This window comes from Ahaetulla prasina, chromosome 8 (genome assembly GCF_028640845.1).
Source record: "Ahaetulla prasina isolate Xishuangbanna chromosome 8, ASM2864084v1, whole genome shotgun sequence".
NCBI lineage: Eukaryota > Metazoa > Chordata > Lepidosauria > Squamata > Colubridae > Ahaetulla > Ahaetulla prasina.
In genome coordinates, this window is record NC_080546.1 from 79,962,139 (window position 1) to 79,986,272 (window position 24,134).

The window sequence follows — 24,134 nt, forward strand, 5'->3', positions numbered from 1 at the left end:
AACCTATTGCTAAAATTTATTTATTTATTTATTTATTAAATTTTTATACCGCCCTTCTCCCAAAGGACTCAGGGCGGTGTACAGCCAAGGATAAAACTCAATATATATACAATTAAAACCAGAATTTAAAACAAAGCAAATTACAAATAAGGCCAACAATTAAAATTTAAATTTAAAATTTAAAAATTCAAAACCCTAAAACAATAAAAAACCCAATTTAAAATAGTAAAACTATTATGCCAGTCCCGCTTGAATAAATAAGTGTGTTTTTAGCTCACGGCGAAATTCACCTCTGGTTACAGCTGATTGGGGGCATTCTGGGAGCCCAAACCACCTGCCAATCAGCTTTTTTCTTATTTTCCTCCCCAAAAACTAAGGTACGTCTTATACTCCGGTGCGTCTTATACTCCGAAAAATACGGTAATTTAAAGAAATGACATGGGATGCAGGTAGAGCTGGAAGCAAATTAAGCCAATTTGTAATCAGCAAAAGGCAGGCCTCACAGAACCCAAAACTTCGATTGGACGTTTTGGCAAGATATGCCCTGCTTAAAATCACATGATTTCCAAGTTACTCTGTGATCAGTTTGGCAATAGAACAGGCGTGTCAAACTCGATTTCATTGAGGGCCGCATCAGGGTTGTGTTTGATCTTGGGGGGCGTGGTCATCTTGACGTCACTTGTATTGGGGGTGCCTGTGGTGGCCCGATCGCTCGATCAACAAAAACGGGCTCCTGAGCTCCGTTTTTGGCTGCGACGGCCTCCTGCAACCTTCTGCCGGCAAAAACGGAGCTTGGGAGGGCTACACATAGCCTTCCCGTGCTCCGTTTTCACTAGCAGAGGCACCGCGGGCCTGTCCTTCGCTATTTCCAGGGCAGCCCTGCAGGCCCTGCTAAGCACCCCATGGGCTGAATCCGGCCCCTGGGCCTTGAATTTGATACCCCTGCAATAGAAGCTTATAGACGGGCAAGTAAATAGATAGCTGATTGAGAGGGGTATTTATTCAGCGGCAGAGGTCAAATTGGGTATGTTCACCTTAAACAAGATAAAATGCTTGTGTATTTAAAAAAGTCACTCAAGTTCTCAATCTCATCACACCCACATAGTGTGGGCGTGCAGCAGTAATCACAGCAACAACTGTGGTATTGTTAACAATTAATATCCCACTTAGTTAAAACCTGCCACGTGCAGTTAGAGGCCTTTTCAGGTAAATTCAAGCTCGTTTGTCATAAAACCACCCCTACTGTGCTAATGGCAACAACCATGTAGAAAAACAACTAATTGGCCTCCTACATCCTGCCTCTACTGGCAATCTGTTTATTATATGTAGAAAAGTGTTCTTTCATTCCTTTTTCTTAAAAGAAGAAAGAGTTGGTGATTGCTATTTTTTAATACTATATATCTTCAGAATAAAACGATGGGACATTTTGGCCTAAAACATAAAGGTAAGAAAATAGGAAAGACAATCCAACCCCCATAAATAAATCATGGCTTATAAAGCTGAGAATAGCAATAGCACTTAGACTTATATACCACTTCACAGTGTTTTGCGAAGGCTCTCCTAGCCGTGACTGCTACCTGCTCATCGAGCAGGAGTCACTAACCCAGATTGTGCACCGGTCTATCTGGGGTAGTGCAATGCCCAAGTAGTGATTACCAAACACAAATAGTCCTGAACAAACTTATTTTATTAATCCATTCTCAGGTTAGTTCAAAACAAATTCTTCATAAACGGTCCTTGGCTTTATCACCAACCTTTGTTGATGTTGACAACCTGGCAAAGGTTTTTCTTGGCAAAACCCTCACAAAGTTCAAGAGATGCTGACAAGAAGCACCGGAATCAATGTTGCTTTTCTACAAAGAACCCAACAGCTCTTTTAAGCCTTATGAGAGTGGCCAATCATATTCTGGCCTTACTCCCAAGTCGTCCTTTTTGCTTCAGCTGCTCCTGCCTTCTGGCAGCTCTTCGCATGCATGCACTAGGAACAGGCTCCTCCTGTTCCTTTGCCTCTCTGCTGTCTGTCTCTGGAGGCTCCGGAGGCTGCCTCTCTGCTGTCCGTCTCTGGAGGCTCCGGAGTCCGCATATCACTCCCAGATGGCCCCATCTCTGCCTCCGACGCAGACCCCTCGTCCGTGCCTTCCCCTGACTCCTGGACTGGCCCATTGTCCTCCCCAGACTCCTCACTGTCCGACTCTGCTGCCAGGTCTGCAGGCTGCTGGAAGACCACAACATCCAGAACTAAAGTTGCTAAAGTCCTCAAGCTGGACGCTCCATCCGCCCAAAACCTACTAAGTCTGACCAGATTCATCCTATGTCTGTAGTCCCTGATCCAGACCCCCAGCAGCTCCAGGCACTGTGAAAGGGCAGCAACAGCCTCATTTGGCTCACTGGGATGGAGACATCAACTTGAGTCTCATCAGCATACTGATAGCACCTCATTCCCTGGTGACAGATTATATCAAAAGGTGATGTTCTGTCCCCCCCACTTCAGTCCGGGAGACACGTGAACTGACTCTATTAGCCAGCGATTTAGTCCACAGCAGCTATCAGCTCTGGCAGCAGACCAGCGAACATCTGCCAAGGTTTTCTTTATCTTCACTGATGCCGGCATCACAGAAGCTTGTTACCGGAGCAACCAGGAAATCAGGAACAAACAGCAATCCAGGCCAAATGCTCGGTCAAATAGTTCAGCTCAAGTTTTTTCCAGTCAGTTTGTTTTGTCCGTCACGAAGTAGTAGAGCAGTCCCTCCTGCTTTTATACCCTGTGGGGTGCGGCTCCATGACTCAGCACTCCCTAGGCCTGCCCCACCCCTTCTTTTGTTGTTCCCGCCTCTCTTGTCTACGAAACCTGGGATCTAACCTGGACTGATTGTCCACAGCTGGGTCTGGAAGCGTTGCCTGGGTGGGAGGAGATACAGGAGACAGAGGCCTCGTCACCTCCTCCACCTGGCCTGCCTCTGGCTCCTGGAGCTGAGCCAGAGAGGCCGGCCCTGCAGAGGGGAGCCCCGACGGTCCTTCCCCCTCACTCTCTGAGTCACTTTCTGGCAGGGGGCCAGGCCCGGGGGGGGGGGGGCTGGAGCCACAACAGGTGATCACATTACCCCAGGACTCTACAACCGTCATAAATATGAGTCAGTCGTCAATTGTCTGTCATGATCACATGACCATGGAAATGGTGAAATGGTCGTCACTGTGAAAAACAGTCATAAGTCACTTTTTTGAGTGCTGTTGTAATTTCAGTCACTAAATGAACTGTTATATGTTGAAGACTACCTGTAATACACCATCTCCCCCCCCCAACCCCCCAAATTTCTTCAGCAAAGCCATCTCGTCTTCTTCAGGGACATTCGTTCTGCTGATTGAGGCTTCTCCAGAAGCCTCATATTTAATTCTCGAAACCTGCCCCAAAGCAAATGTAAAATAAGTACTGACCCAGCTTGTACATTAATAGAGATTCAGTATAAGTCTACGGTACACAGTCTTGGATCTGTTCATTATTAGCTTGCAGGCTTCTCACGAATTAAAATAAATTGGGGTGAATAAGTCGTAGCTCCGAACTTTAGGAGCCAGCTGAGTTGGCTCCCAAGATGAAGTCTGGAATTCCTGATGGGTTTGGGGAAGTTCAGAACAATACCACCCCCAGATACAGGGTCCTGATTGGTTTTTAACAGATTAACCAGAATTGGAAGGGACCTTATAGGTCATCTAGTCCAACCCCCCCCCCTCCGCCCAAACAAGGGACCCTACACCATTTCTGACACATGGCAGTCCAGTCTCTTCTTGAAAGCCTCCAGTGATGAAGCTCCCACAACTTCCGAAGGCAACTTCTGTTTCACGGGTTGATTGTTCTCACTGTCAGAAAATTTCTCTTTATTTCCAGATTGAATCTCTCCTTGATCAGTTTTCACCCATTATTCTTTTTCTGGCCATCAGGGGCTTTAGAAAATAGCTCGACCCCCTCCTCCTCTCTGTGGCAGCCCCTCGAATATTTGGAAGACTGCTATCATGTCTCCCCCGGTCCTTCTCTTCACTACACTAGCCATGCCCAGTTCCTGCAACCGTTCTTTGTATGTTTTAGCCTCCGGTCCCCTAATCATCTTGGTTGCTCTTCTCTGCACTCTTTCCAGATTCTCAACATCTTTTTTATAGTGTGGTGACCAAAACTGGATGCAGTATTCTAGGTGTGGTCTTACTAACTTAATAGAGTGATACTAGTACCTCACTTGATCTTGATTGTATTCCACATGTTTTGTATATGGAGTGGTTGTTTGTGTTCCATCGTGACCAGTGTGGCTGAATGCAGAATAGAAAGCGACAGGACCTGCAAAGAAGTCAGTGCTGTGGGACTGAGTTTTAACATCTCCCTTTTTTGGCATTATACTTGATCACTGAAGTTAGCTCCACTAAAAGAATGGAGCACTCTACCTGCATTTGCATTTTATTTTTTACAAATGAACACTAGAGGGCAGTAGAGCAGTGCTTGCCTTTTAAAAAAACAATATACATCTATGCACACATGTTTCATCCCTGCTTTAAAAGATATTCATTTTGTAGGGATTTCAACTCCCAGAAAGCTATTTTCTGTGACTGCCTAGTTCTGGATCTGATGGCAGGCTTTGAGCAGACAAGAACTTAGGTTTTGATTTACACTTACAAATGCCTTCAAGTCTGTTGATTTTCCCTGCAGTACATTGTGGAAGGTAGAAAGGATAGCAAGAGCTTCTGCCCCTTCACCCTTTGATTTTCCTATGAGCCAAGATCCACGGAATCTGACTTAAATGATAGAATTCATCCCTGGCTCATCCAAAGATTCAGTTTTGAAAACAGCATATAGCATTTCTGTCCCCAATTAATAAGCCTCACCTTCTCACTGTCTAAATGTGGGAAAGTAACAGTGTGGTGCTAGAAAATATGGATTATAAAGAAATGAGATCGTTTAAGAAGAATGTAGTCCCAGGAAATGCAGGGTACTCTCACATTTGAAAGAAGATAGATAGCTACATTGCTACCCCTTAATATGCAGAGGAAGTGGTTCCTACACTCTAGAATTATTGTCTTAACTGTTATATTACCAATGACTATGTTGTGAAGATTGGTGTTGTTTTAAGTGTTCAGGGAATGGAGAAATGGGCATGCTTGATGGGAAATGAATTTTGAGAGAATCCTGCGCCATTCAGACTTCGATATGTTCTATATTTGTATATCTTATAAAGCTCTGGAAACCACCTAGACTCTAGAGCTCTGAATTATTTATCTTCAAGGGTCTCTTAAGTAGCAGAGTAAAAACACCGGTATTCATCCATAGCAACATTTAAACAACAGCAGAATTTGCAATTCACTTTTTTTAAAAAGAAATTTGTCTATTTTCAGTAAAACTGTCAAATAATCCTGCCCAAATCTGGTGCATATTCAGGAGTAAAGGATTTCTAGAAATAGTTCCAATGTTTTTCTAGCAGGCCATTTAGAGAAATGTTTTTGATTGTTTCACCTGACTGGAGCATGTGACTAAGCTTAACAATTTTATTAGGTTATTGTTTATACAACTCCTTCGTTTTCCATGAAAATACTCCAAAGTGGTGAGTCTTAATCTGATGTAACCACAGGAACCAAAGAAATAAGAGATGCTACTGAATGTTTATTGCTCCTAAGTTGGTGAGCTGAGTAAGAGCTCTAAGCAAACTTTGGAACTAGTGCAGAGGAGAGCAACAAAGATGATTAGGGGCCTGGAGGCTAAAACATATGAAGAACGGTTGCAGGAACTGGGCATGGCCAGTCTAGTGAAGAGACGGACCAGGGGAGACATGATAGCAGTCTTCCAATATTTGAGGACCTGCCACAAAGAAGAGGATATCAACCTATTTTCCAAAGCATCCGAAGGCCAGACAAGGAAGAATGGATGGAAACTGATCGAGGAGAGATTCAACTTAGAAATAAGGGAAAATTTTCTGACAGTGAGAACAATCAACCCATAAAACAGAAGTTGTCTTCAGAAGTTGTGGTTGGCCCATCACTGGAGGCTTTCAAGAAGAGACTGGACTGCCAACTGTCCCAAATGGTGTAGGGTCTGCTTGGGCAGGGGGGTTGGACTAGATGATCTACAAGGTCCCTTCCAACTCTGTTAATCTATTAATGTATTAGGTTTTTTTGCTCCTGCTGCACATTTCTGGTTCCTAAACATGATTGTACAGCAGTGGTAGTCACTAGTGGGCGTTCCAGCTTTCCTGGTGGGCAGTAGGGGTTTTGTCCGATACTGAAGCACTTTCCTTTTTTTTAATTTAATTGACTTTTTAAAAAAATTTCATAGCATTATTTAAAAACATTTTCATTAGGTTTTCATAAAATTCCCCATGACAATTTAAATTTCGGAAAATATGCTATTTGTATCACCCACGCATAAATTTAGTTCACGTTACGTAAGTGAAACTAAATGGCGCTATAGTGCGACCACAAACAAAAGAGCCTCGTCTCAGAATAGTCGTGCATCTCCCCCCACACCATCCAGCTGTAACAGACAAGCAGAGCTGGTAGCTGGCACACACACCCCAAACCCAATCCACGATGCACGAGAGGCATGCGCAGACGGCGATACATGGCCCATTACTGTGGAACCAGTGGGCGGTTAGAAAATTTTACTACTAACAGAGATACAAAAGTGGGCGGTAGGTATAAAAAGGTTGACTACCTTTTGTAGTTGTACTGTTGTACAGTGTTGTACAGTGATCGTACAGCTTTGGACAGTCCTCTGTGATCATGATGAGCTAGACTTTTATCTCCCCGGTACCAGTAAAAATATACCAAACAGAGCCAGGTGCCTATCTCTATCACTGGAAGGCTGCCAATCCATTCTCCCCATGCATCAACTTGAATTGACTGGAGAGCACAATCCAACATTCCAACAAACATAACCATCTTCCAAAATCTGTCCATTCTTGTCCATACAAAAATCAGCCTACCTTGACTGATCTATGGTAGCACCCAGAGCATTTGACTCCTCTCCTCCACCCCAATCATCTCTTTGAAGAGAAAAAATAAGATAACTTTTTGTGTTAAAAATTTGCATTGCAATTAGGGTGACATGAGAGTTAGCTTCCTTGAGCTCTGTGGTTAAATGTAATGACAGGGTTATCTTTTAAGTCAGTTTTTATGCTTAATCGTAAACTCGTATTATCAATGGAGACTCTTTCAGGATATATTTTTTTCTTTTTTCTTTTTAATTGGGATTAGAGCAGGGGTGAAATGCTTCTGGTTCTGACCGGATCTGGCGATCCAGTAGGGATCATGGCTGGTGGTTCGGCGATCCGGTAGCGATGGCAAAGCAAAGCTCCGCCTACCCGCCCGGGTGTCATTACTTCCTGGTTTTAACCAGGAAGTAATGTGTTTTTTACCTTCTGCGCATGCGCAAAAGGTTTTGTGCATGGGCAGAAAGTCTGCACACGCGGGGCGTGTACACTTCCAAACCGGTAAGAAAGGTAAGTAGATTTCACCCCTGGATTAGAGTGAAACTAGTGTTAGGTTTCAGGTTTTTTGAGCTCTGTGGATCCTTATGTATACCGTAAATGAGTGATACTTTTTGGTCATTTTTAAAATAGTGATAACCTTTGGGCTGGTTATATAGGGAATTTCTGATGGAATAAATTTTGGGATTAAAACATGTTCTGGATTTATTGGCTTCTGCTTCCTTGATTTTTATTATTAAATATAATGAAAAGATTCATTTGGTGGGTTAGTTCTTATGCCTATTGCTAAGATAAAACCCAAAGGTGCTTTTTCCAAAAGGCAACTGGACTTCCTTGGGGTTTTTTCTTTGAAAACTTTTCGCTCCTCATCCAAGAGGTTTCTTCGGTTCTAGAACTGCAGTATATATCCATCTACATCATACTGCACCCATTGTGTGGTGATTGGGTTGCTGCGGCCACTGTCCTCATTTTTTTGCCCCTTTGGTACTGCCATAGTTCTGCCTCCTAGAACCACCCATCCAAGTAGGAAATGGACCATTTCAATCCAGTGGTAGTCAACCTGGTCCCTACCGCCCACTAGTGGGCGTTCCAGCTTTCATGGTGGGTGGTAGGGGTTTTGTCCGATACTGAAGCACTTTCCTTTTTTAAAATTTAATTGACTTTAAAAAAAAAATCATAGCATTATTTAAAAACATTTTCATTAGGTTTTCATAAAATTCCCCGTGACAATTTAAATTTCTGAAAATATACTATTTGTATAGCCCGTGCATAAGTTTAGTTCACATTACGTAAGTGAAACTAAATGGCGCTATAGTGCGACCGCAAACAAAAGAGCCTCGTCCCAGAATAGTTCGTGCATCTCCCCCCACACCACCCAGCTGTAACAGACAAGCAGAGCTGGTAGCCGGAGCCCCCCCCAAACCCAATCCATGATGTGCGAGAGGCATGCACAGACGATGATACACAGCGCATTACTGTGGAACTGGTGGGTGGTTAGAAAATTTTACTACTAACAGAGATACAAAAGTGGGAGGTATGTATAAAAAGGCTGACAACCCCTGATTTCAATCTGTGCAGAAGGATGCAATGACAGATAGACCAAGTGTTGTTTTTGAGAGAAATCCCAGAGACACCAAGCTTTCTCTTCCAAAGATGTATTACAATAATTCCAGAAAATCAGGATCAACCAATAACTACAGGAGATGCCCAGCAACCATCTGCATCAACCCTTTTCAATGTACACACACACATATACATATACATATACATATACATATACATATAATTAGCAGGAGACTGATTTTATATTTACACAACCCACAGGTTGCAGTGATAGTGAATTTATTCCTTCTTGAGAACAGCGTTTTCAACTCGGCTCTCCAAAGTAAAAAATAGCTCGAGAGAGTTATGGCATCTATAAAAGTTCCAATAAACACTTGTATAGCATTGTTACGAAGAGACCAGAAAAGTTCTGACTTTGTTTTCCAAGACTTTGTTTCCAAACTAGCCGAAGCCGGCTCCTGCCGCTGCTGTCGCTGAATGGAGGCAATTCTGTTTTTGTCCTGATAAATGATTCAGTAGATTGCCAAGGTCCTGGGCAGTCTGAACATTTTAGTCTTATTATTTTATAAAATGTCATGTGTTAGAACTAATGGAAGAAATTTATCCCCCACCCGGTGCTATTTTAACATTTCCTCCTCCTCATCCTGCAGTTGCTGTATAAATACTTGGGTGGTTGGTATGGCGACAGGAAAAGTGATGATACTCAACAAAATGGCAGCTCCATCACTGGTTACTGGCCCTTTTTAAAAACATACCGGTGAATACATTTTAATTATCTGTACTATGTTAGATTTTCTAGTACAATAGTGGGCAAAATTATGGAAACCTTTTGGGAAAAGTGGTGGTTGTTTTTTTGTTTTGTTTTTTGATTATTATTTTTTTTTAGACAGACAGACATAAAAACATCTTCAATCAAAATACAAACAGTGTGTCGGTTGGTGGTTTACAAAGCTTTTGTGCAATTTCACCATATTCATAACATGTAATTTATTTTATTTTGCATTTTACCAATCTAATACACATCCAAATATTTTAATCAGTTGATCTTTTGTGTAACTCTAAATGTTTCTTCCCTTGCCTTATATAGATTGTACTAAATTTTACATTAATCATATTTGTATCGTTCATTTCCTTTTCTTAATTCAAACCAATGATATTACGTTATTATTATTATTATTATTTTTGCATTTATATCCCGCCCTTCTCCAAAGACTCAGGGCGGCTTACACTATGTTAAGCAATAGTCTTCATCCATTTGTATATTATCTACAAAGTCAACTTATTTCCCCCAACAATCTGGGTCCTCATTTTACCTACCTTATAAAGGATGGAAGGCTGAGTCAACCTTGGCCCTGGTGGGACTAGAACCTGCAGTAATTGCAAGCAGTTGTGTTAATAACAGACTGTCTTAGCGGTCTGCGCCACCAGAGCCCCATATTTATATTTTATATTTGTTTGTTTCAACAATTCTTACATTATAAATATCTCTGTCAAACTTCAACCTATTTTTTATCTAGCCATTGATAAAATAAATCCAATATCTTATAGTATTGTTTATCTTCCCGTTCTCTAATTTCAAATGTCAATTTACTCATTTCTGCACATTCCATTATTTTCTTAATAATTTCAGCTTGCTTTGGTATTTCCTCAAAGTGTATTTTTGAGGTTTGATGGCTAATAACACCACTTTTTTGGGGGGGAGTTTCAAAATGATCATATTCCATTGCTGGAATGGCCTGGGAATAGCCCAGACCTTCACCCAATTGAAAATCTATGGAGCCGACTAAAGAAACTTGTTAGTTAGAAGCAACCCAGCAATAAAACCCAGTTAATAGGAGCAACCATTCAACATAACCCCTGCAGAACTAAAAGACTAGTTCATTCCATGGGAAGACATTGTAAGGCCGTAATTCATGCTAAAGGTTACCCAACTAAGTATTAACTGACATGGTGATCATTTTTGTATATCTCGTTTTTTCTACATGTTTCACTTTTCTTCTTTATACTGTAACTGCTCTTCTAATAGCAAATCCTTCATAAAAGTTATTTCATTACATTCTTGATTAAATTATCTTTCCACGGATATATAATTTTATGGTACTCCCAAAAAAAAAAGTGGTGTTATTAGCTAGTTTTAGAAAATACACTTTTCCCAAAAGGTTTCCACAATTTTGGCCACTACTGTATTTGGCAAGATCTGCCTCTGTACTCTGTTTCTGAATTGAAAGTGGAAATGAGGGATTGATTAGAGGAAGGCAGTATTCAAATAAAGAACTCTTCCAGGCCACATAATAGTACTTAATAGTAAGGGAGAGAAAAAAGGTTTGTAAAAGGAACACATGGAATCAAATTTGAAAAGTTCTTTCCTGTGGAAGTAATGTCCTAGATGCCATGAAAAATGATGTAGCAATGGTATAGAGAATTCAATTACAGTGAAGGACCAATACCATACAAATAAAAAAATAATAATGAAATCGTTAAACCTTACAAAGTCAATAAAACATGAACAGTGGATAGTTGACTATACAAATGCTGCATGTAATACAGCAGACTGCAGTGACAATTAGAGAAGTCAAACTTTTCTGATCTGATTAACAGGTTCTAAGGATTAAATAAGCCTGAGCACTTTAAACAAATTAACTATTAATAAGAACTATATAGTGTGGATGGATGTCCCCATAAAGAATGCAGTATAAAAGAAAATAGGGTATGGTTTTCATAAGGCTCCCCTTACATGAATAGAGTTAGTTTGTATATGGGATTTTCTTATATTCCCAACCAGTACAGTTGTTAGTAACATATTGAACATGTTAATGTGAAAGACATGTAGAAAGATAGATGGCATTGGCTCTATTAAATCAGAGCTTCTCTGTAGGAAAAAAAGATGGGAAAACATGGAAGCAAAATTGCCCTAGAGGTGCTTTTTTTCAACAGGCAACTGGACTTTCTGTTTTTTCTTTGAAGACGTTTTGCTTCGCATCCAAGAAGCTTCTTCAGCAGCTGAAGAAGTTTCTTAGATGAGAAGCGAAACATCTTCAAAGAGAAACCAGAAAGTCCAATTCCCTTTTTTTTAAAAAGCACCTTTGTGTTGTGGCCCGCCAGCAACCAGCAGAGCTGGGGGCAGATTCGGACAGTGAGGAGGTTGGGGAAGAACATAGGCCAGTCCTGGAGTCTGTGAAAGGCTCGAATGAGGGCTCTGAGTTGGAGGCAGAGAGGGGGCCAAGGCCATCTGGTAGTTATTTGCTGCCTCTGGAGTTTCCGGAGTCTGACATCAACAAGGCAGAAGAACAACCTGAGCCTCTTCCTTGTGTGTGCATGCGCAGAGCTGCCAGGAGACAGGAACGATTAAGGAAACAGGGTCGACTTGGGAGTAAGGCTTGGAGATGATTGGCACCTCCCATAAGACATAAAAGAAAAGCGAATGGGACATGAGCTTTTGCAGGAAGCAATTAGTTCATCTGGTCGGAAAAAGCTCTGTTTGACTCTGTGCTATGTTTGGTCTTGCCCTGCGTGTGGCAATTAGTTCTCTGGCAGCATTCCAAGGGAGATAAGGTGGGTGTTTGTAAACACTCCCCTGAAAGACTGTTTGAGAAGCCTTTCGGACTGGGAATGACAGTAATTCACAGCCGTTTGAATTAAAGAGGTTTGCCGGAACTAAGTTTGTGCTGTTTACTTTCTAAGGAAGGTCAGAAGACTTTAGGACAACCATGACCTGGATGACAGAGAATCTCCGTAGACATGAAAGCAAAAAAAAAAAAAAATGTGGGGAGATGTCTTACAGTAGCTCAGCATACCCATCACGTCAGCTTCCTTCCTAATCAGCTAAGCTGGTTTTCTTCCAGCTCCAAAGGGGTTTTGGGCTGAGTTTGTGCTTTGTTATGATTTTTGAGGACTCTTAGTTCACCTCTCTAAACGTGGAGCTCTCTCGTAGATTATCAATGAACCCATCTTGGTACTTTTGTAATCAAATCCACAAATCCTTGCAACAAAGTTGGCTCTTCCCTACTGATATGAGCAGGACGTGACAACTTATTGCGTTAGCCTTCTTCCTAGTCTTCCTTCTCCCCACTCCACTTCCTGTGAAAAGCAGAGACTTATATACAACCTCCAGCCACACTAAATGCAGTATGGAAAACCATCAGGTTCCATCACTATAATGTTATGCTATCACCTCAGCTTTCCATGGAAATTTAGATGGAAAAGAATTCAAAATGTATCTAGACCAGGGGTCAGCAACCTCAAAGAGCCACAAAGGTCCAACCGGAAGCCCCCGTTCAATCCTGGAGCCGACCAGAAGTCCGGTTCCCCCACCATAGAGTCTCCTCCTAGCGTGGCGTTCTTTTTCCTCTGCTGACTGGAAATCCGGTTCCCCCACCGTAGAGTCTTCTCCTGTCGTGTCCCACTCCTCCTCTGATGGCCGGGTCTGGGAAGTCTGTATCAAGTGTGGCCACGAAGCCTCTGCAGCTTTGCCAAATTCCTGTCAGAGTTTTCAGGGCAGGCAGGAATCCAAGGTGTGACTTCAGCAACCAGATTAGACTTTGCCTGATTCAAGGAATGCCAAAAAGCAGATCCTTTATATAGGCCATGGGGTGTGGCTCCATGACTCAGCACTTATCCAGGCCTGCCCCTCCCTTCCTTTTGCTGACGTCACCTCTCCATTCTCCGGAAGCGGGGATCTGTCCACGTTTTGTCAGCTGCCGGCAATTCTAGCTCGTGGCTGGCTTCTTGCTCACACGCTGTGGGGGGGGGGGGGTATTTGCTCAGTCTGTCCGGGCATGGTGCCAGAGCTGGGGGTTGGAGGCATGCCAGGCCATTCTTCTTCACTATCAGTCTCTGGCTCAGATAACAGGAGATGGGAGGGGCCCGGCTGCAGAGAGGGGGGCGGGCGAGGCACAACATCTCCTAGCACGGCATCCTTTTTCTTCTACCTGTCCTAACTGAAAGCCCTATCAATTGTGCAGCCGACCAGCAACAAGGAGCCGCAGCAGAGGGATGAAAGAGCCACATGCAGCTTCAGAGCTGTGGGTTGCTGACCCCTGGTCTAGACAGCACGGGAGCTTTCCTAGCATAACAACTCATGTTTTAATTGTGGTTCATTTTACAAAACAGCCAATGTTTGGCCAGTTGGAGTGGACACTGATTGGCTCATTTTATTCCCTGACTGACGTAAGGTTCTGAGTTCAGCAAGAATGAACTCACTGAAAACGATTGCATGACCGACTTCTGTTTTAATTGTCTGCGATTTAAGCAAAACATCCATCAACATTGGACAAATGTGGTTTTTTTCCCAGAAAATACCTGACACCCCACAAATTCCTTCTATGCTGAGCCACCACGCCCCATCTCAAATATAGTATCTTATTTTCTTTGCAGGCCCTTCCCTGCATTAAAGACATGATGGTCTCAGCAGATGCTTGTTTATGAAATGCTAGCATGAGAAAAACTTACTTTTAAGAATCTGAATCCTGATATTATACCTTTTCATGAATAGGAGGTTCTAGAAAAAGGGGAAGAAAAGAATGTCGAGATGTGATCTCCTATCCAGTGTTTAAAAAGTATACTGTCTCTAAGGATCATAATGTACCTAATCTGTGGAGATTTCAGTCATGTATAAGTGATACAGAGAATGAGTGGTGCAGTGGCCTAGAGATGGAGCTCTCACTTCCCAATCAGGAGGCTGTGAGTTCGATCCTGGTAAAAGGTAAAGGTAAAGGTTAAGGTTCTCCTCACACATATGTACTAGTCATTCTCGACTCTAGGGGGTGGTGCTCATCTCTGTTTCAAAGCCAAAGAGCCAGCGCTGTCCAAAGATGTCTCCGTGGTCATGTGGCCGGCATGACTCAATGCCAAAGGCGCACGGAACGCTGTTACCTTCCCACCAAAGGTGGTCCCTATTTTTCTACTTGCATTTTTTATGTGCTTTCAAACTGCTAGGTTGGCAGAAGCTGGGACAAATAACGGGAGCTCACTCCTTTACACAGTGCCAGGGATTCAAACCGCTGAACTGCCGACCTTTTGATCGACAAGCTCAGCGTCTTAGCCGCTGAGCCACCGAGTTGCCCAGACTCTACCCCACAAGGGATTATGGGGTCATTACAAGAAGAATAGAATAGAACAGAACAGAACAGAACAGAATAGAATAGAATGTTGTATTGGCCAAGTGTGATTGGGCACACAAGGAATTTGTCTTTGGTGCATAAGCTCTTAGTATACATAAAAGAAAAGATACAGTCATCAAGGATGCTAAGGTACAACACTTAATGATAGTCATAGGGTACAAATAAGCAATCAGGAAACAATCAACATCAATATAAATCGTAAGGATACAAGCAACAAAGTTACAATCATAAGTGGAAGGAGATGGGTGATGGGAACGATGAGAAGATTAATATTAGTGCACCCCAAACAGAACTTCAGAAAAAAAGCCTCCAAACAGAGCTTCAGAGGCTTTTTTTCTGAAGCTGTTTCAGAGGCTTTCAGAGGCAGGAAAAAAAAGCAAGGCACAAAGCTCACAACCAAGGAACCTGTTTCTAAAAGTCACCTCTGGGAACAGTTGATTGGGGGTATTCTGGGAGGCTGATCCATCTGCCAATCAGCTTTTTTCTTATTTTCCTCCCCAAAAACTAAGGTGCGCCTTATACTCTGGTGTGTCTTATACTCTGAAAAATACGGTATTTAAAGCAAAATACTTTGGTCACTCACTAATTGTGGGAAAATACATTAACCAATACATATTTAACTGTATGTTCAGCAACCTGGGTAGGTTTTTAAAAAGAAAATCAGTGGCAGATGCTAAAATTAGACAGAAAGACCTTATGAATATTTGTGTGACAGTTTTATAAACTGGAGTATAAAGAAAACTAAAATGTCTTTTGTGTAAGTGTCAGGCTGTACTGTTTCTCAGGGTAAAACTCATAATGTCTCTTATAACTCGATTTCTATGTATGTATGTATGTATGTATGTATGTATTTTGTAGCTGAATAACATAAACTGGTGAGCCTTTAAAAACTCTAGACCAAGTAGAGAGATTTGGTTTTAGTCCTCTGCTGTAACTTATCGAATGTGGTGTTCAAATTGATGGCTTTTTTTTTTAATGGCATTTGGCAAGTTTGCCAGTCCCCAGCAAGAGAACAAAGAAAACCTCAAGTCGTAAGGAACATGCCGGCTTTAATTTTTCCCCCTAACTCATTTTCCCTTGTTTCAGGTTGTGAGTCTTCCACCACCAAGGTTACATTTCAAAAAGCCACGGCTGCAGTGAATGAGATCTTTAAGAGCCTACGGGACGTTGCGCGAGCTCGGACGCACATGAAACAGTTTAATTCTGTACATATCCCGGGAACCCACGGCCAACAGGCAAGTTGACATGTGTTTTTCTAATCACTTTTCATCTCTTTCGCTCTGGCAGGCAACCAAAACTACACTTTCCTGAACGTGACCAATTGTGTGATGTTTGGATATAAGTGAGTTTTTAGAATCCATCTTGCCTCCATGTGCCATCATGGGTTTTGGGGTTTTTTAGAGTAATTGCTAAAACTGAAGCAATTCGTTTGAATGATGGCCGCTTTATAGTTGACATCCAAGCAGTATTTCCATAAATTACTGAAAGCCTACAGATTACAGAATAAAATATTCCCCCCCCTCTCTCTCCCCCCTCCTCCCTCCCTCCCTCTCATACCTTGCCTTTCTGGTCTGATGAACACTTGCTACGACTTCAAAATCTAAAATTAAAAAACGGAGTATTAAAAGTTATAATTACATATGCATTAACGAATACAGATTGAAACAATTAAAAGACAAGTCAAGAGACGTGTCTTTACAAATGTTCTAACCCCTGCACATGTGAAACCCACCTAGGAGGGAGTACATTCCATAGCCTTTTGAGCAACCGAGGGAAGGCGTCTCCCCTGCCTGCCCAAAAGACAGATCTCTCCCAGTAGGGACATGTTCCAAAGGACCTCTCCTGCTGATCTTATTAACATCATAAATTCATAACGAGAGCTGTGGAGCAGAATAGTCAGGTCCTCAACTTTTCAGGGCTCTTAAAGCAATGCCCTAAATCATGTCCAATGCAGATCTGTTCCCTGTCCCAGTTTGCAGCCAAGATCCCTCTGCATTCTACACGGACTGAAATTTCTACATCGGCCTGTGGCACGCGTGACCGAGGTGGCACACAGAGCCATCATTCCGGGCACGAGAGCTGTCGCTCAACTTACCTGCATGCGCCCCAGCTGGTGTTCGGCCCTCCGGTGCACATGCGCGCAATTCAGGGGACCCAGCTGGTCTTCGGAGCTGCCCTGCGCATGTGCGTGCATTTGCGCATGCCTGTGAGAGTACTTGCATAGGTGGCGTTTGCACATGTCGATTGCACACACAAAAACTGCGCACATGTGCAGATGGTGTGATTGCACGTGTAGTACACGGGCACAGGCAAAAGCCGTGCGCATGCGCAGATGGTGCGGTTGCGTGCGCAGCACATGGTAAGGACCCACGTGTTAGCACAGATAGCACACATGCACACAAAGAGGTACTCTTTGGTACTGTTAGGTACTCAGTGAGTAAAAGGTTTGCCACCACTGACGTAGGCCATCTCTAGGAGTCTCTGGAGGCTGGGGACAGCAAAAAGCCACTTCCGGTCCACCCAGAAGTTGGCAAACGGACCATTTCTGGCCTCCAGAGGGCCTCCGGAGGGGGTGGGGAAGGCCATTTTTGCCCTCCCCAGACTCATAGAGAGGCTCTGGAGCAAGGTGAGAGAGAAAAATGGGCTTACCAGGCCATCCCGTGCCAGGAGTGGGAGGAGCGGGGGGTCACGTGCACAGGGGTAGGGTGCATAGAATTACAGGTATGGGTACACAAAACCCCCCACCCACCCCCTTCCTGGCACACGATGGCAAATAGGTTAGCTTTCAGTGCTCTAAGCGGTTTACAATCTTGGTCCTCATTTTACCGACCTTGGAAGGATGGAAGGCTGAGTCAACCTTGAGCCGGTCACGATCAAACACCTGACTATGGGCAGAGTTAGCCTGCAATACTGCATTCTAATACCCACTGCACCACCACAGCTCTTAGGCTTACGTTAGTCTTTGTATAATTTATGCTCAAGCTGTATATGAAAAGATGACCATCCTTAATGGATAGTTAAACAACTGTTGTGGCCTCAGTGATAAATCACTGTTAATATGTTCCATTTGTGAAACATGATTTGCCTTCCAAACTGTTCTTCATTACCTCAGAAAAATAAGTTATTCTTCTTAATTCCATACATTTGCTGTTTTGGTATCTTATTCAAATACCTCATATTGCATAAATATGTTTCTGATTGAATTCACAGCAACGAGCAGTACAGTAAGGAGTTGCATCTCCTAGCATGAGTGTAAAAATGTGTGATCAGGACGTTTTTGGCTAGTGCATCGAATTTTCTTTTGTGCTTGTGTAGAAGAAAAAAAGGACATTGATGTTCCAAAAGGCTGGATGAGGAAATAAATGTTGATGGACGTAATTGCTTTGGAAAATAATTTTACTTTCAAGTTGTTCAGATTAAGTGGTTAGTTTCTCATTTGTTTTTCATTTCCCTCCCCCTAAGATAAGTGGCACTTCCGTTTATAATTTCCATAGCTTGATTCAACATGAGTTTTCTAAGAAAACTAGAAAGGGGCTTTCCTGGAATAGCAAAAGTAAGAAATGTTGCCTGCCACTAATTTTTGTAAATTATAAGCTTCCTACTTAAATTGTTGTTACTATCGTTTAATACTTTAGATTTACAGTATAGTAATTGCATAAACCCCTAAAATTGAATATGGTAGGGGAGTTTTTTTTCACTAAAAGCTTTTAATTATGTTGCGGTTTAACTCTGCATCATTCTAATAACGTATACATTTGTATCACAACAGCTATTTATTTTAAGCACGGGTAGAGTGCTATTCAAATATGTAGTCTTCTACAATGGTTTTCTGAGAATTCAAACCATCCAACTTCAGTAATGATTAATGCAGCGTAGTTGAAGAATATCACGAAAGAAGGGCATTCTGTAATATCAGTGAAATTATTTACCTAACCGCCATCTGTATTATTTGTTTAGTCACCAACCTTTCGGACCTCAGGGACCACTAAATTCATAATTTTAAAACCTGTGGAACACTAATATGAATTTTTTTAAAAAAAAAATAGTATTTAGTGCAATATAAAAAATGCAAATAATTTTTCTGTGGACCACCAACATTTTCTCACAGACCACTGGTTGGTGACCATTGGTTTAGAATTAGCACATATAATCTCTTACGCTTGAGGGAGGAATTGCACAGGTGGGAAGTCAGCAAACCGGTCAAAAAGCCAGATTTTCTCAGCCTTTGTCTCCACTAAATGGCACTTTCCTGTGAGAGATACTCCAGACGTGATTCTGTTAAATCTCAGTATAATGTTTTCACATTTAAATATGCCTTTGTGGAAGGAACATTTGGGATGTTCAGGTAAACAGTCTTCAAGGGAAAGTGAGTGATTTTTCTAGCTTTGAAAGAGGTGGGGCTTTGCTTCAGTGGTGGGTTTCAAATTTTTTTGCTACCGGTTCTGTGGGTGTGCCTTAGTGGGCGTGGCAGGGGAAGGATGCTGTAAAATCTCCATTCCCACCCCACTCCAGGGGAAGGATACTATAAAAATTCCCATTCCCTTCCCACTCCAGGGGAAGGTTACTGCAAAATCCCCATTTCCTCCCGATCAGCTGGGACTCGGGAAGCAGAGAATAGATGGGGCGGGGCCAGTCAGAATTTCCGCTACCGGTTCTCCAAAACTGGTCAGAACCTGCTGAAACCCACCTCTGCTTTGCTTCCTCCCCAAGAGGCATCGCTGGACCTAACCGTGCTGATTTTTCTTTTGTTCAGTTTCCAACCTTCCCTTTTAGAAGAAGGAATGGATTTCAATCCTGGACGTTGTACTGAGATAGTGTCGTGTCCCACCCCCCACTCCGACGAACGAGTCAAGGAAGTCCATAACCAATTTGGCAATGAAGCCTCTGCAGCTTGCCAAGTTCCTCCGAGGTTTCTCAGGGCAGGCAGGAGTCCAAGTTGTGACTTCAGTGATAGGGTCCGGTATCAGCAAACTCGATAAGACTTTGCTTGACTCAAGGTTGGAATGCCAAAAGCAGGTCCTTTATATAGGCTGTGGGGTGTGGCTCCATGACTCAGCATTTATCCAGGCCTGCCCCTCCCTTCCTTCTGCTGGCATCACCTCTCAGATCTCCGGAAGTGAGGGTCCTCCCACTTTGAATTGTCTTCAGCTGGATCTGCTGGCAGCTTCTGGGAAAGGGAGGGGTGAGAAGGAGTAGGCCCGAGCAATTCCAATACCTGGCTGTTTTCCTGCTCTGACGGCTGAGCCAAAGGAACACACGCTGTATGAGTGAGATTTGTCCTTCCACTCCTGGAATCATCTCCGGGCATGGGGCCAGGGCCGGGGGCTGGAGGCATGGCAGGCCGTTCATCTTCATTATCAGACTCGGAGTCTGATAACAGGACCGGTTGGAGACGGGAGGGGCCCGGCTGAGGAGAGGAGGGAGGATGAGTCACAACAGATAGCACTGATTCCACTGGGACCTCCCTTATGTGCACTCACACCTCAGTTGCCTCGGTAGGCAGGTCCAGGGGACAAAATGAACTTTAACTTATATTTAAATTTAATTTAATCTTTGATCTGTCCCAATGAATTCACTCAACTGCCATTGAGTTTCTCAATAAATTATTGATTTTCTCTTTCTGTCACTTTAAAAGATTTTTAAAAATTTCCTCCCGCCTTTGGAGGGTCCATTCATTGTATTTTTTTAATGGGGTCGGGGGAAATTACGCACTGCCCAGGATCTGCAGGTTATATCCTGATATTTAAAGTACGAAGAAATCCAAATCCATTTGTCACAGCTAGTAGCAATAGCACTTAGAGTTATATACCACTTCACAGTGCTTTACTGCCCTTTCTATGTGGTTTATATTGCCCCCAACAATCTGGGTCCTCATTTTACCAACCTCAGAAGGATGGAAGGCTGAGTCAACCTTGAGCCAGTGACAATCGAACTGCTGGCAGTCAGCAGAATTAGCCTGCAATACCGCATTTAACCACTGCACCACCATGGCCTTTGTAAGTACAGATAGTCCTTGACTTCCATCCGGTTGCTTAGAGCTGTAGCCTCCAACCTTTTGGGTACCAGTGACGGTTTCCACGGAGAGAGGTTTTTCTACGGACCAGAGGGTGTGTGATTTTGTATGCTGCCTGCATCCATGGTGGGTTTCAACCGGTGTTACCACCGGTTCACTTCATGCACGCGATTCACGCAGTTCATGCACACAAACATGCGCTCCGCACGAGCGCAGTGTATTACAGGACAGCTGAGACACAGCAATTCGCTCTGCTGTGCCTTTAAGCTGGGCTAAAAACTACTGAATGTAAGGTATAAGGGAGGGCCAAGCTAACCATCAGAGAGAGCCAGTTCGCTGTCAGCTCACCATCGCTGCTACCGGTTCGTCTGAACCAGGCCAAACCGGTAGAAACCCATCACTGGCCTGCATCCCATGGATGGGGTTTCTGGCAGTGCCAGTCCACAGATCAGGGGTTGGAGACCCCTGGCTTAGAGAGCATTTGAAGTTCCAACAGACCTTACAATCCAGAGTCAAAACTCCAGATCATCACACATATGTATGGCACACAGAAAGAGTCATGTAACTACAGTTTGGGCCCTCAGCAACCGGGCTGCAGTTACAACCTTTGCAGTATCTTTTGGTGACGTGACTGGATTTTTATGATGGTTTTACCAAAAACTGGTGTTTTCTTTCAGCTTTTGGAAAATCTGGCCCATAGTGAACCATTAGTTTGATTAAAACCCATGACTGTTTGTTTTAGGATTCGGGGATGACTCGGGCTGAGCCTTTCAAGGTGAGATGGGACAAATCCAGAGGTGGGTTTTAGCAGGTTCTGACCAGTTCTGGAGAACCGGTAACGGAAATTTTGAGTAGTTCGGAGAACTGGTAAATACCACCTCTGACTGGCCCTCCCCCATCTATTCTTTGCCTCCCGAGTCCCAGCTGATCAGGAGGAAATGGGGATTTTGCATTAACCTTCCCCTGGACTGGGGAGGGAATGGAGATTTTACAGTATCCTTCCCCTGCCATGCCCACCAAGCCACTCCCAGAACCGGTAGTAAAAAAAAATTGAATCCCACCACTGGACAACTCGCCACGTCCAATTCAATGCGGCCAACTCATCAAGGGCAATTCACCAATTCAATTATTTAAAATAATTTTTCAAAACAGTTTAATTTTTGTCAGTCACACTTCATTTTGTCCTCCCTTTCTTTAATGATTCTATTCCACTATTTCTTCAATATTACAGTAACTTGTCCTGCAGTGAGTTGGCCATGGTGGTGAGTTGTCTTAGACCCCTTTCAAGTAGCTTATCCCGAAGCAATTGCTTCTTACTGCGTGCTGTCTGAAATCTGTCATTTATATTTGTTAAAACCTGAGTATATGATGAATGGATTTGAGTAAAAAACTGAATTATGGATGGTATTCACTCTCCTGATACTGCAGGAGAGTGATGTAATGTATTCCCATTCTGGACAGTAAGAGGCCAACTTAATACCAGTCTTGCATAAGGCTGAAATGAAATGAAATGAAATGAAATGAAATGAAATGAAATGAAATGAATGAATGAATGAATGCTATTTCAGATGGATCTTTTGAGCAAAGGCAGCTACCGTATTTTTCAGAGTATAAGACGCACCTTCATTTTTGGGGAGGAAAATAAGAAAAAAGCTGATTGGCGGGTGGATCGGCCTCCCGGAATGCCCCCAATCAGCTGTTCCCAGAGGTGAATTTTAGCAACAGGTTCCTTGGTTGTGAGCTCTGGGTCTTGCTTTTTTTTGTTTTGTTTTTCTCCCTCTGGAACTCTGTTTCAGAAAAAAAACCTTTTTCTGCCTCTAAAAGCCTCCGAAACAGAGCTTAAGAAAAAAAAGCCTCTGCAGCTCTGTTTGGAGGCTTTTTTTCTGAAGCTCTGTTTGGAGGCTTTTTTTCTGAAGCTCTGTTTGTGGGCTTCTTTTCTGAAGCTTCTTTTCTGATGCTTTTTTCAGCCTCTGAAATCTCCATTTGAGAAGCTGGGATGGGCGGGGCTACATTCATAGTATAAGGCGCACCCAGATTTTCACCCTCTTTTTTGGGGAAAAAAGTGCCTCTTATACTCTGAAAAATATGGTATTTCAGACTATATTCTTTCTATGCAGTTTTTTCCTCTTCAGGTTTCATTTCAAGTTGAAGAGACTTATTTTATTTTCAGAGAAGCTGAGCAAATGTATTTTTTACAGCGCTACCTGGTAGAAGTGAATATTGAAACCGATAGCCGGAGACCCCTTTTAAATCACTATCACTTAGAGATTAATTTTTCCCCAATACAAAGTAGGAGAACAAATATGAATTAGTTCCCCACAAATTGGAAGCACCATTTAAACATCGATTGAAAGCATAACCTCTCTGACTCACTATCTTTTTATTAGAAATTCCAACAAAGCACAATCTTTCAATTTCCTGGAGGAAAAAAACTTGCTCTTTGCCCATATGTTCATTAGTTATCATGTTCACTTTGAAAAATGTAATGTATTTAATTTTAACAAATAGGGGTGTTGTTTTTTTAAGGCATCTTATAAACCATTGATGAAGCAAGTGGTGGAAGAAATTTATAATCCTGATCGACCTGATCCTGTTGATATTGAACACATGTCTTCTGGGCTGACCGAACTTCTGAAAACGGGATTCAGCATGTTTATGAAGGTAAAGCAATCTTACGTATTGATCACAATGACATCTGATTAAAAAGTGCAGAATTGTATTAAGAAGCAGAAAATATATATATATTATCACTGATATATATATATATATATTATCACTGATCTTCTTGCAATGTCACCCCAAAAGTATAAATTATAAATTATAAAGTATATAAAGTTATATAAAGTATGAAGACATATATATATATGTCTTTGGTTATTCGGGTTTTCTCCTGTGTAAAATTGGAAGTGTCTTGGTGACGTTTCGACGAAATCCCATTCGTCATCTTCAGGCTAGGTGTTTACAGCTTCGTGCTTCTAGGAGAAATGTGTGATCGCAGCTGTTTCTTCCTTTTAACTGCTAGTGGGGGTTTGAACTGAGTGGGTAGGAGCTTGGCTGTGCTCTGATTGGATGGGGGTTTTTTTGTGCTCTGATTGGCTGGGGGTGTGTCCTGTTTGGGTGTGGGCTTCTCCTAGAAGCACGAAGCTGTAAACACCTAGCTTGAAGATGACGAATGGGATTTTGTCGAAACGTCGCCAAGACACTTCCAATTTTATGCGGGAGAAAACCCAAATAACCAAAGACCTTCTGATTCCTAAATAAATGGAGACCTCCTTTCCTGCAGCTTGCCTCCAAACTTATTTCTCCCGCATCTTTCTCCCAGCTTGGAACCGGCCCGGATTTTACTTCCAACAAATCCGTAGTGTCGCTTAGGCGGCTTCCTGCAGTTTACAGGTGGCAAGTAGGTGGTTTTTCTCCTTGTCATTAAATGAGAGAAAGCATTCATTTCCCAAGTACTAAATCTTTCCATGAATTAAAAGACAA

The 24,134-nt window shown here is 42.7% G+C and overlaps 1 protein-coding gene across 2 annotated transcripts in view; it reads left to right on the forward strand.

Moving 5' to 3' along the window:
- SCFD2 (sec1 family domain containing 2) overlaps window positions 1–24,134 on the forward strand; it is a 236,762-nt gene that overhangs the window by 157,606 nt on the left and 55,022 nt on the right. For both annotated transcript variants that reach the window (XM_058192242.1, XM_058192241.1), the window contains exons 6-7: window positions 15,725–15,873; window positions 23,178–23,312. In XM_058192242.1, coding sequence (XP_058048225.1) covers window positions 15,725–15,873; window positions 23,178–23,312 — 284 coding nt within the window. The remainder of the gene's footprint in view (window positions 1–15,724; window positions 15,874–23,177; window positions 23,313–24,134) is intronic.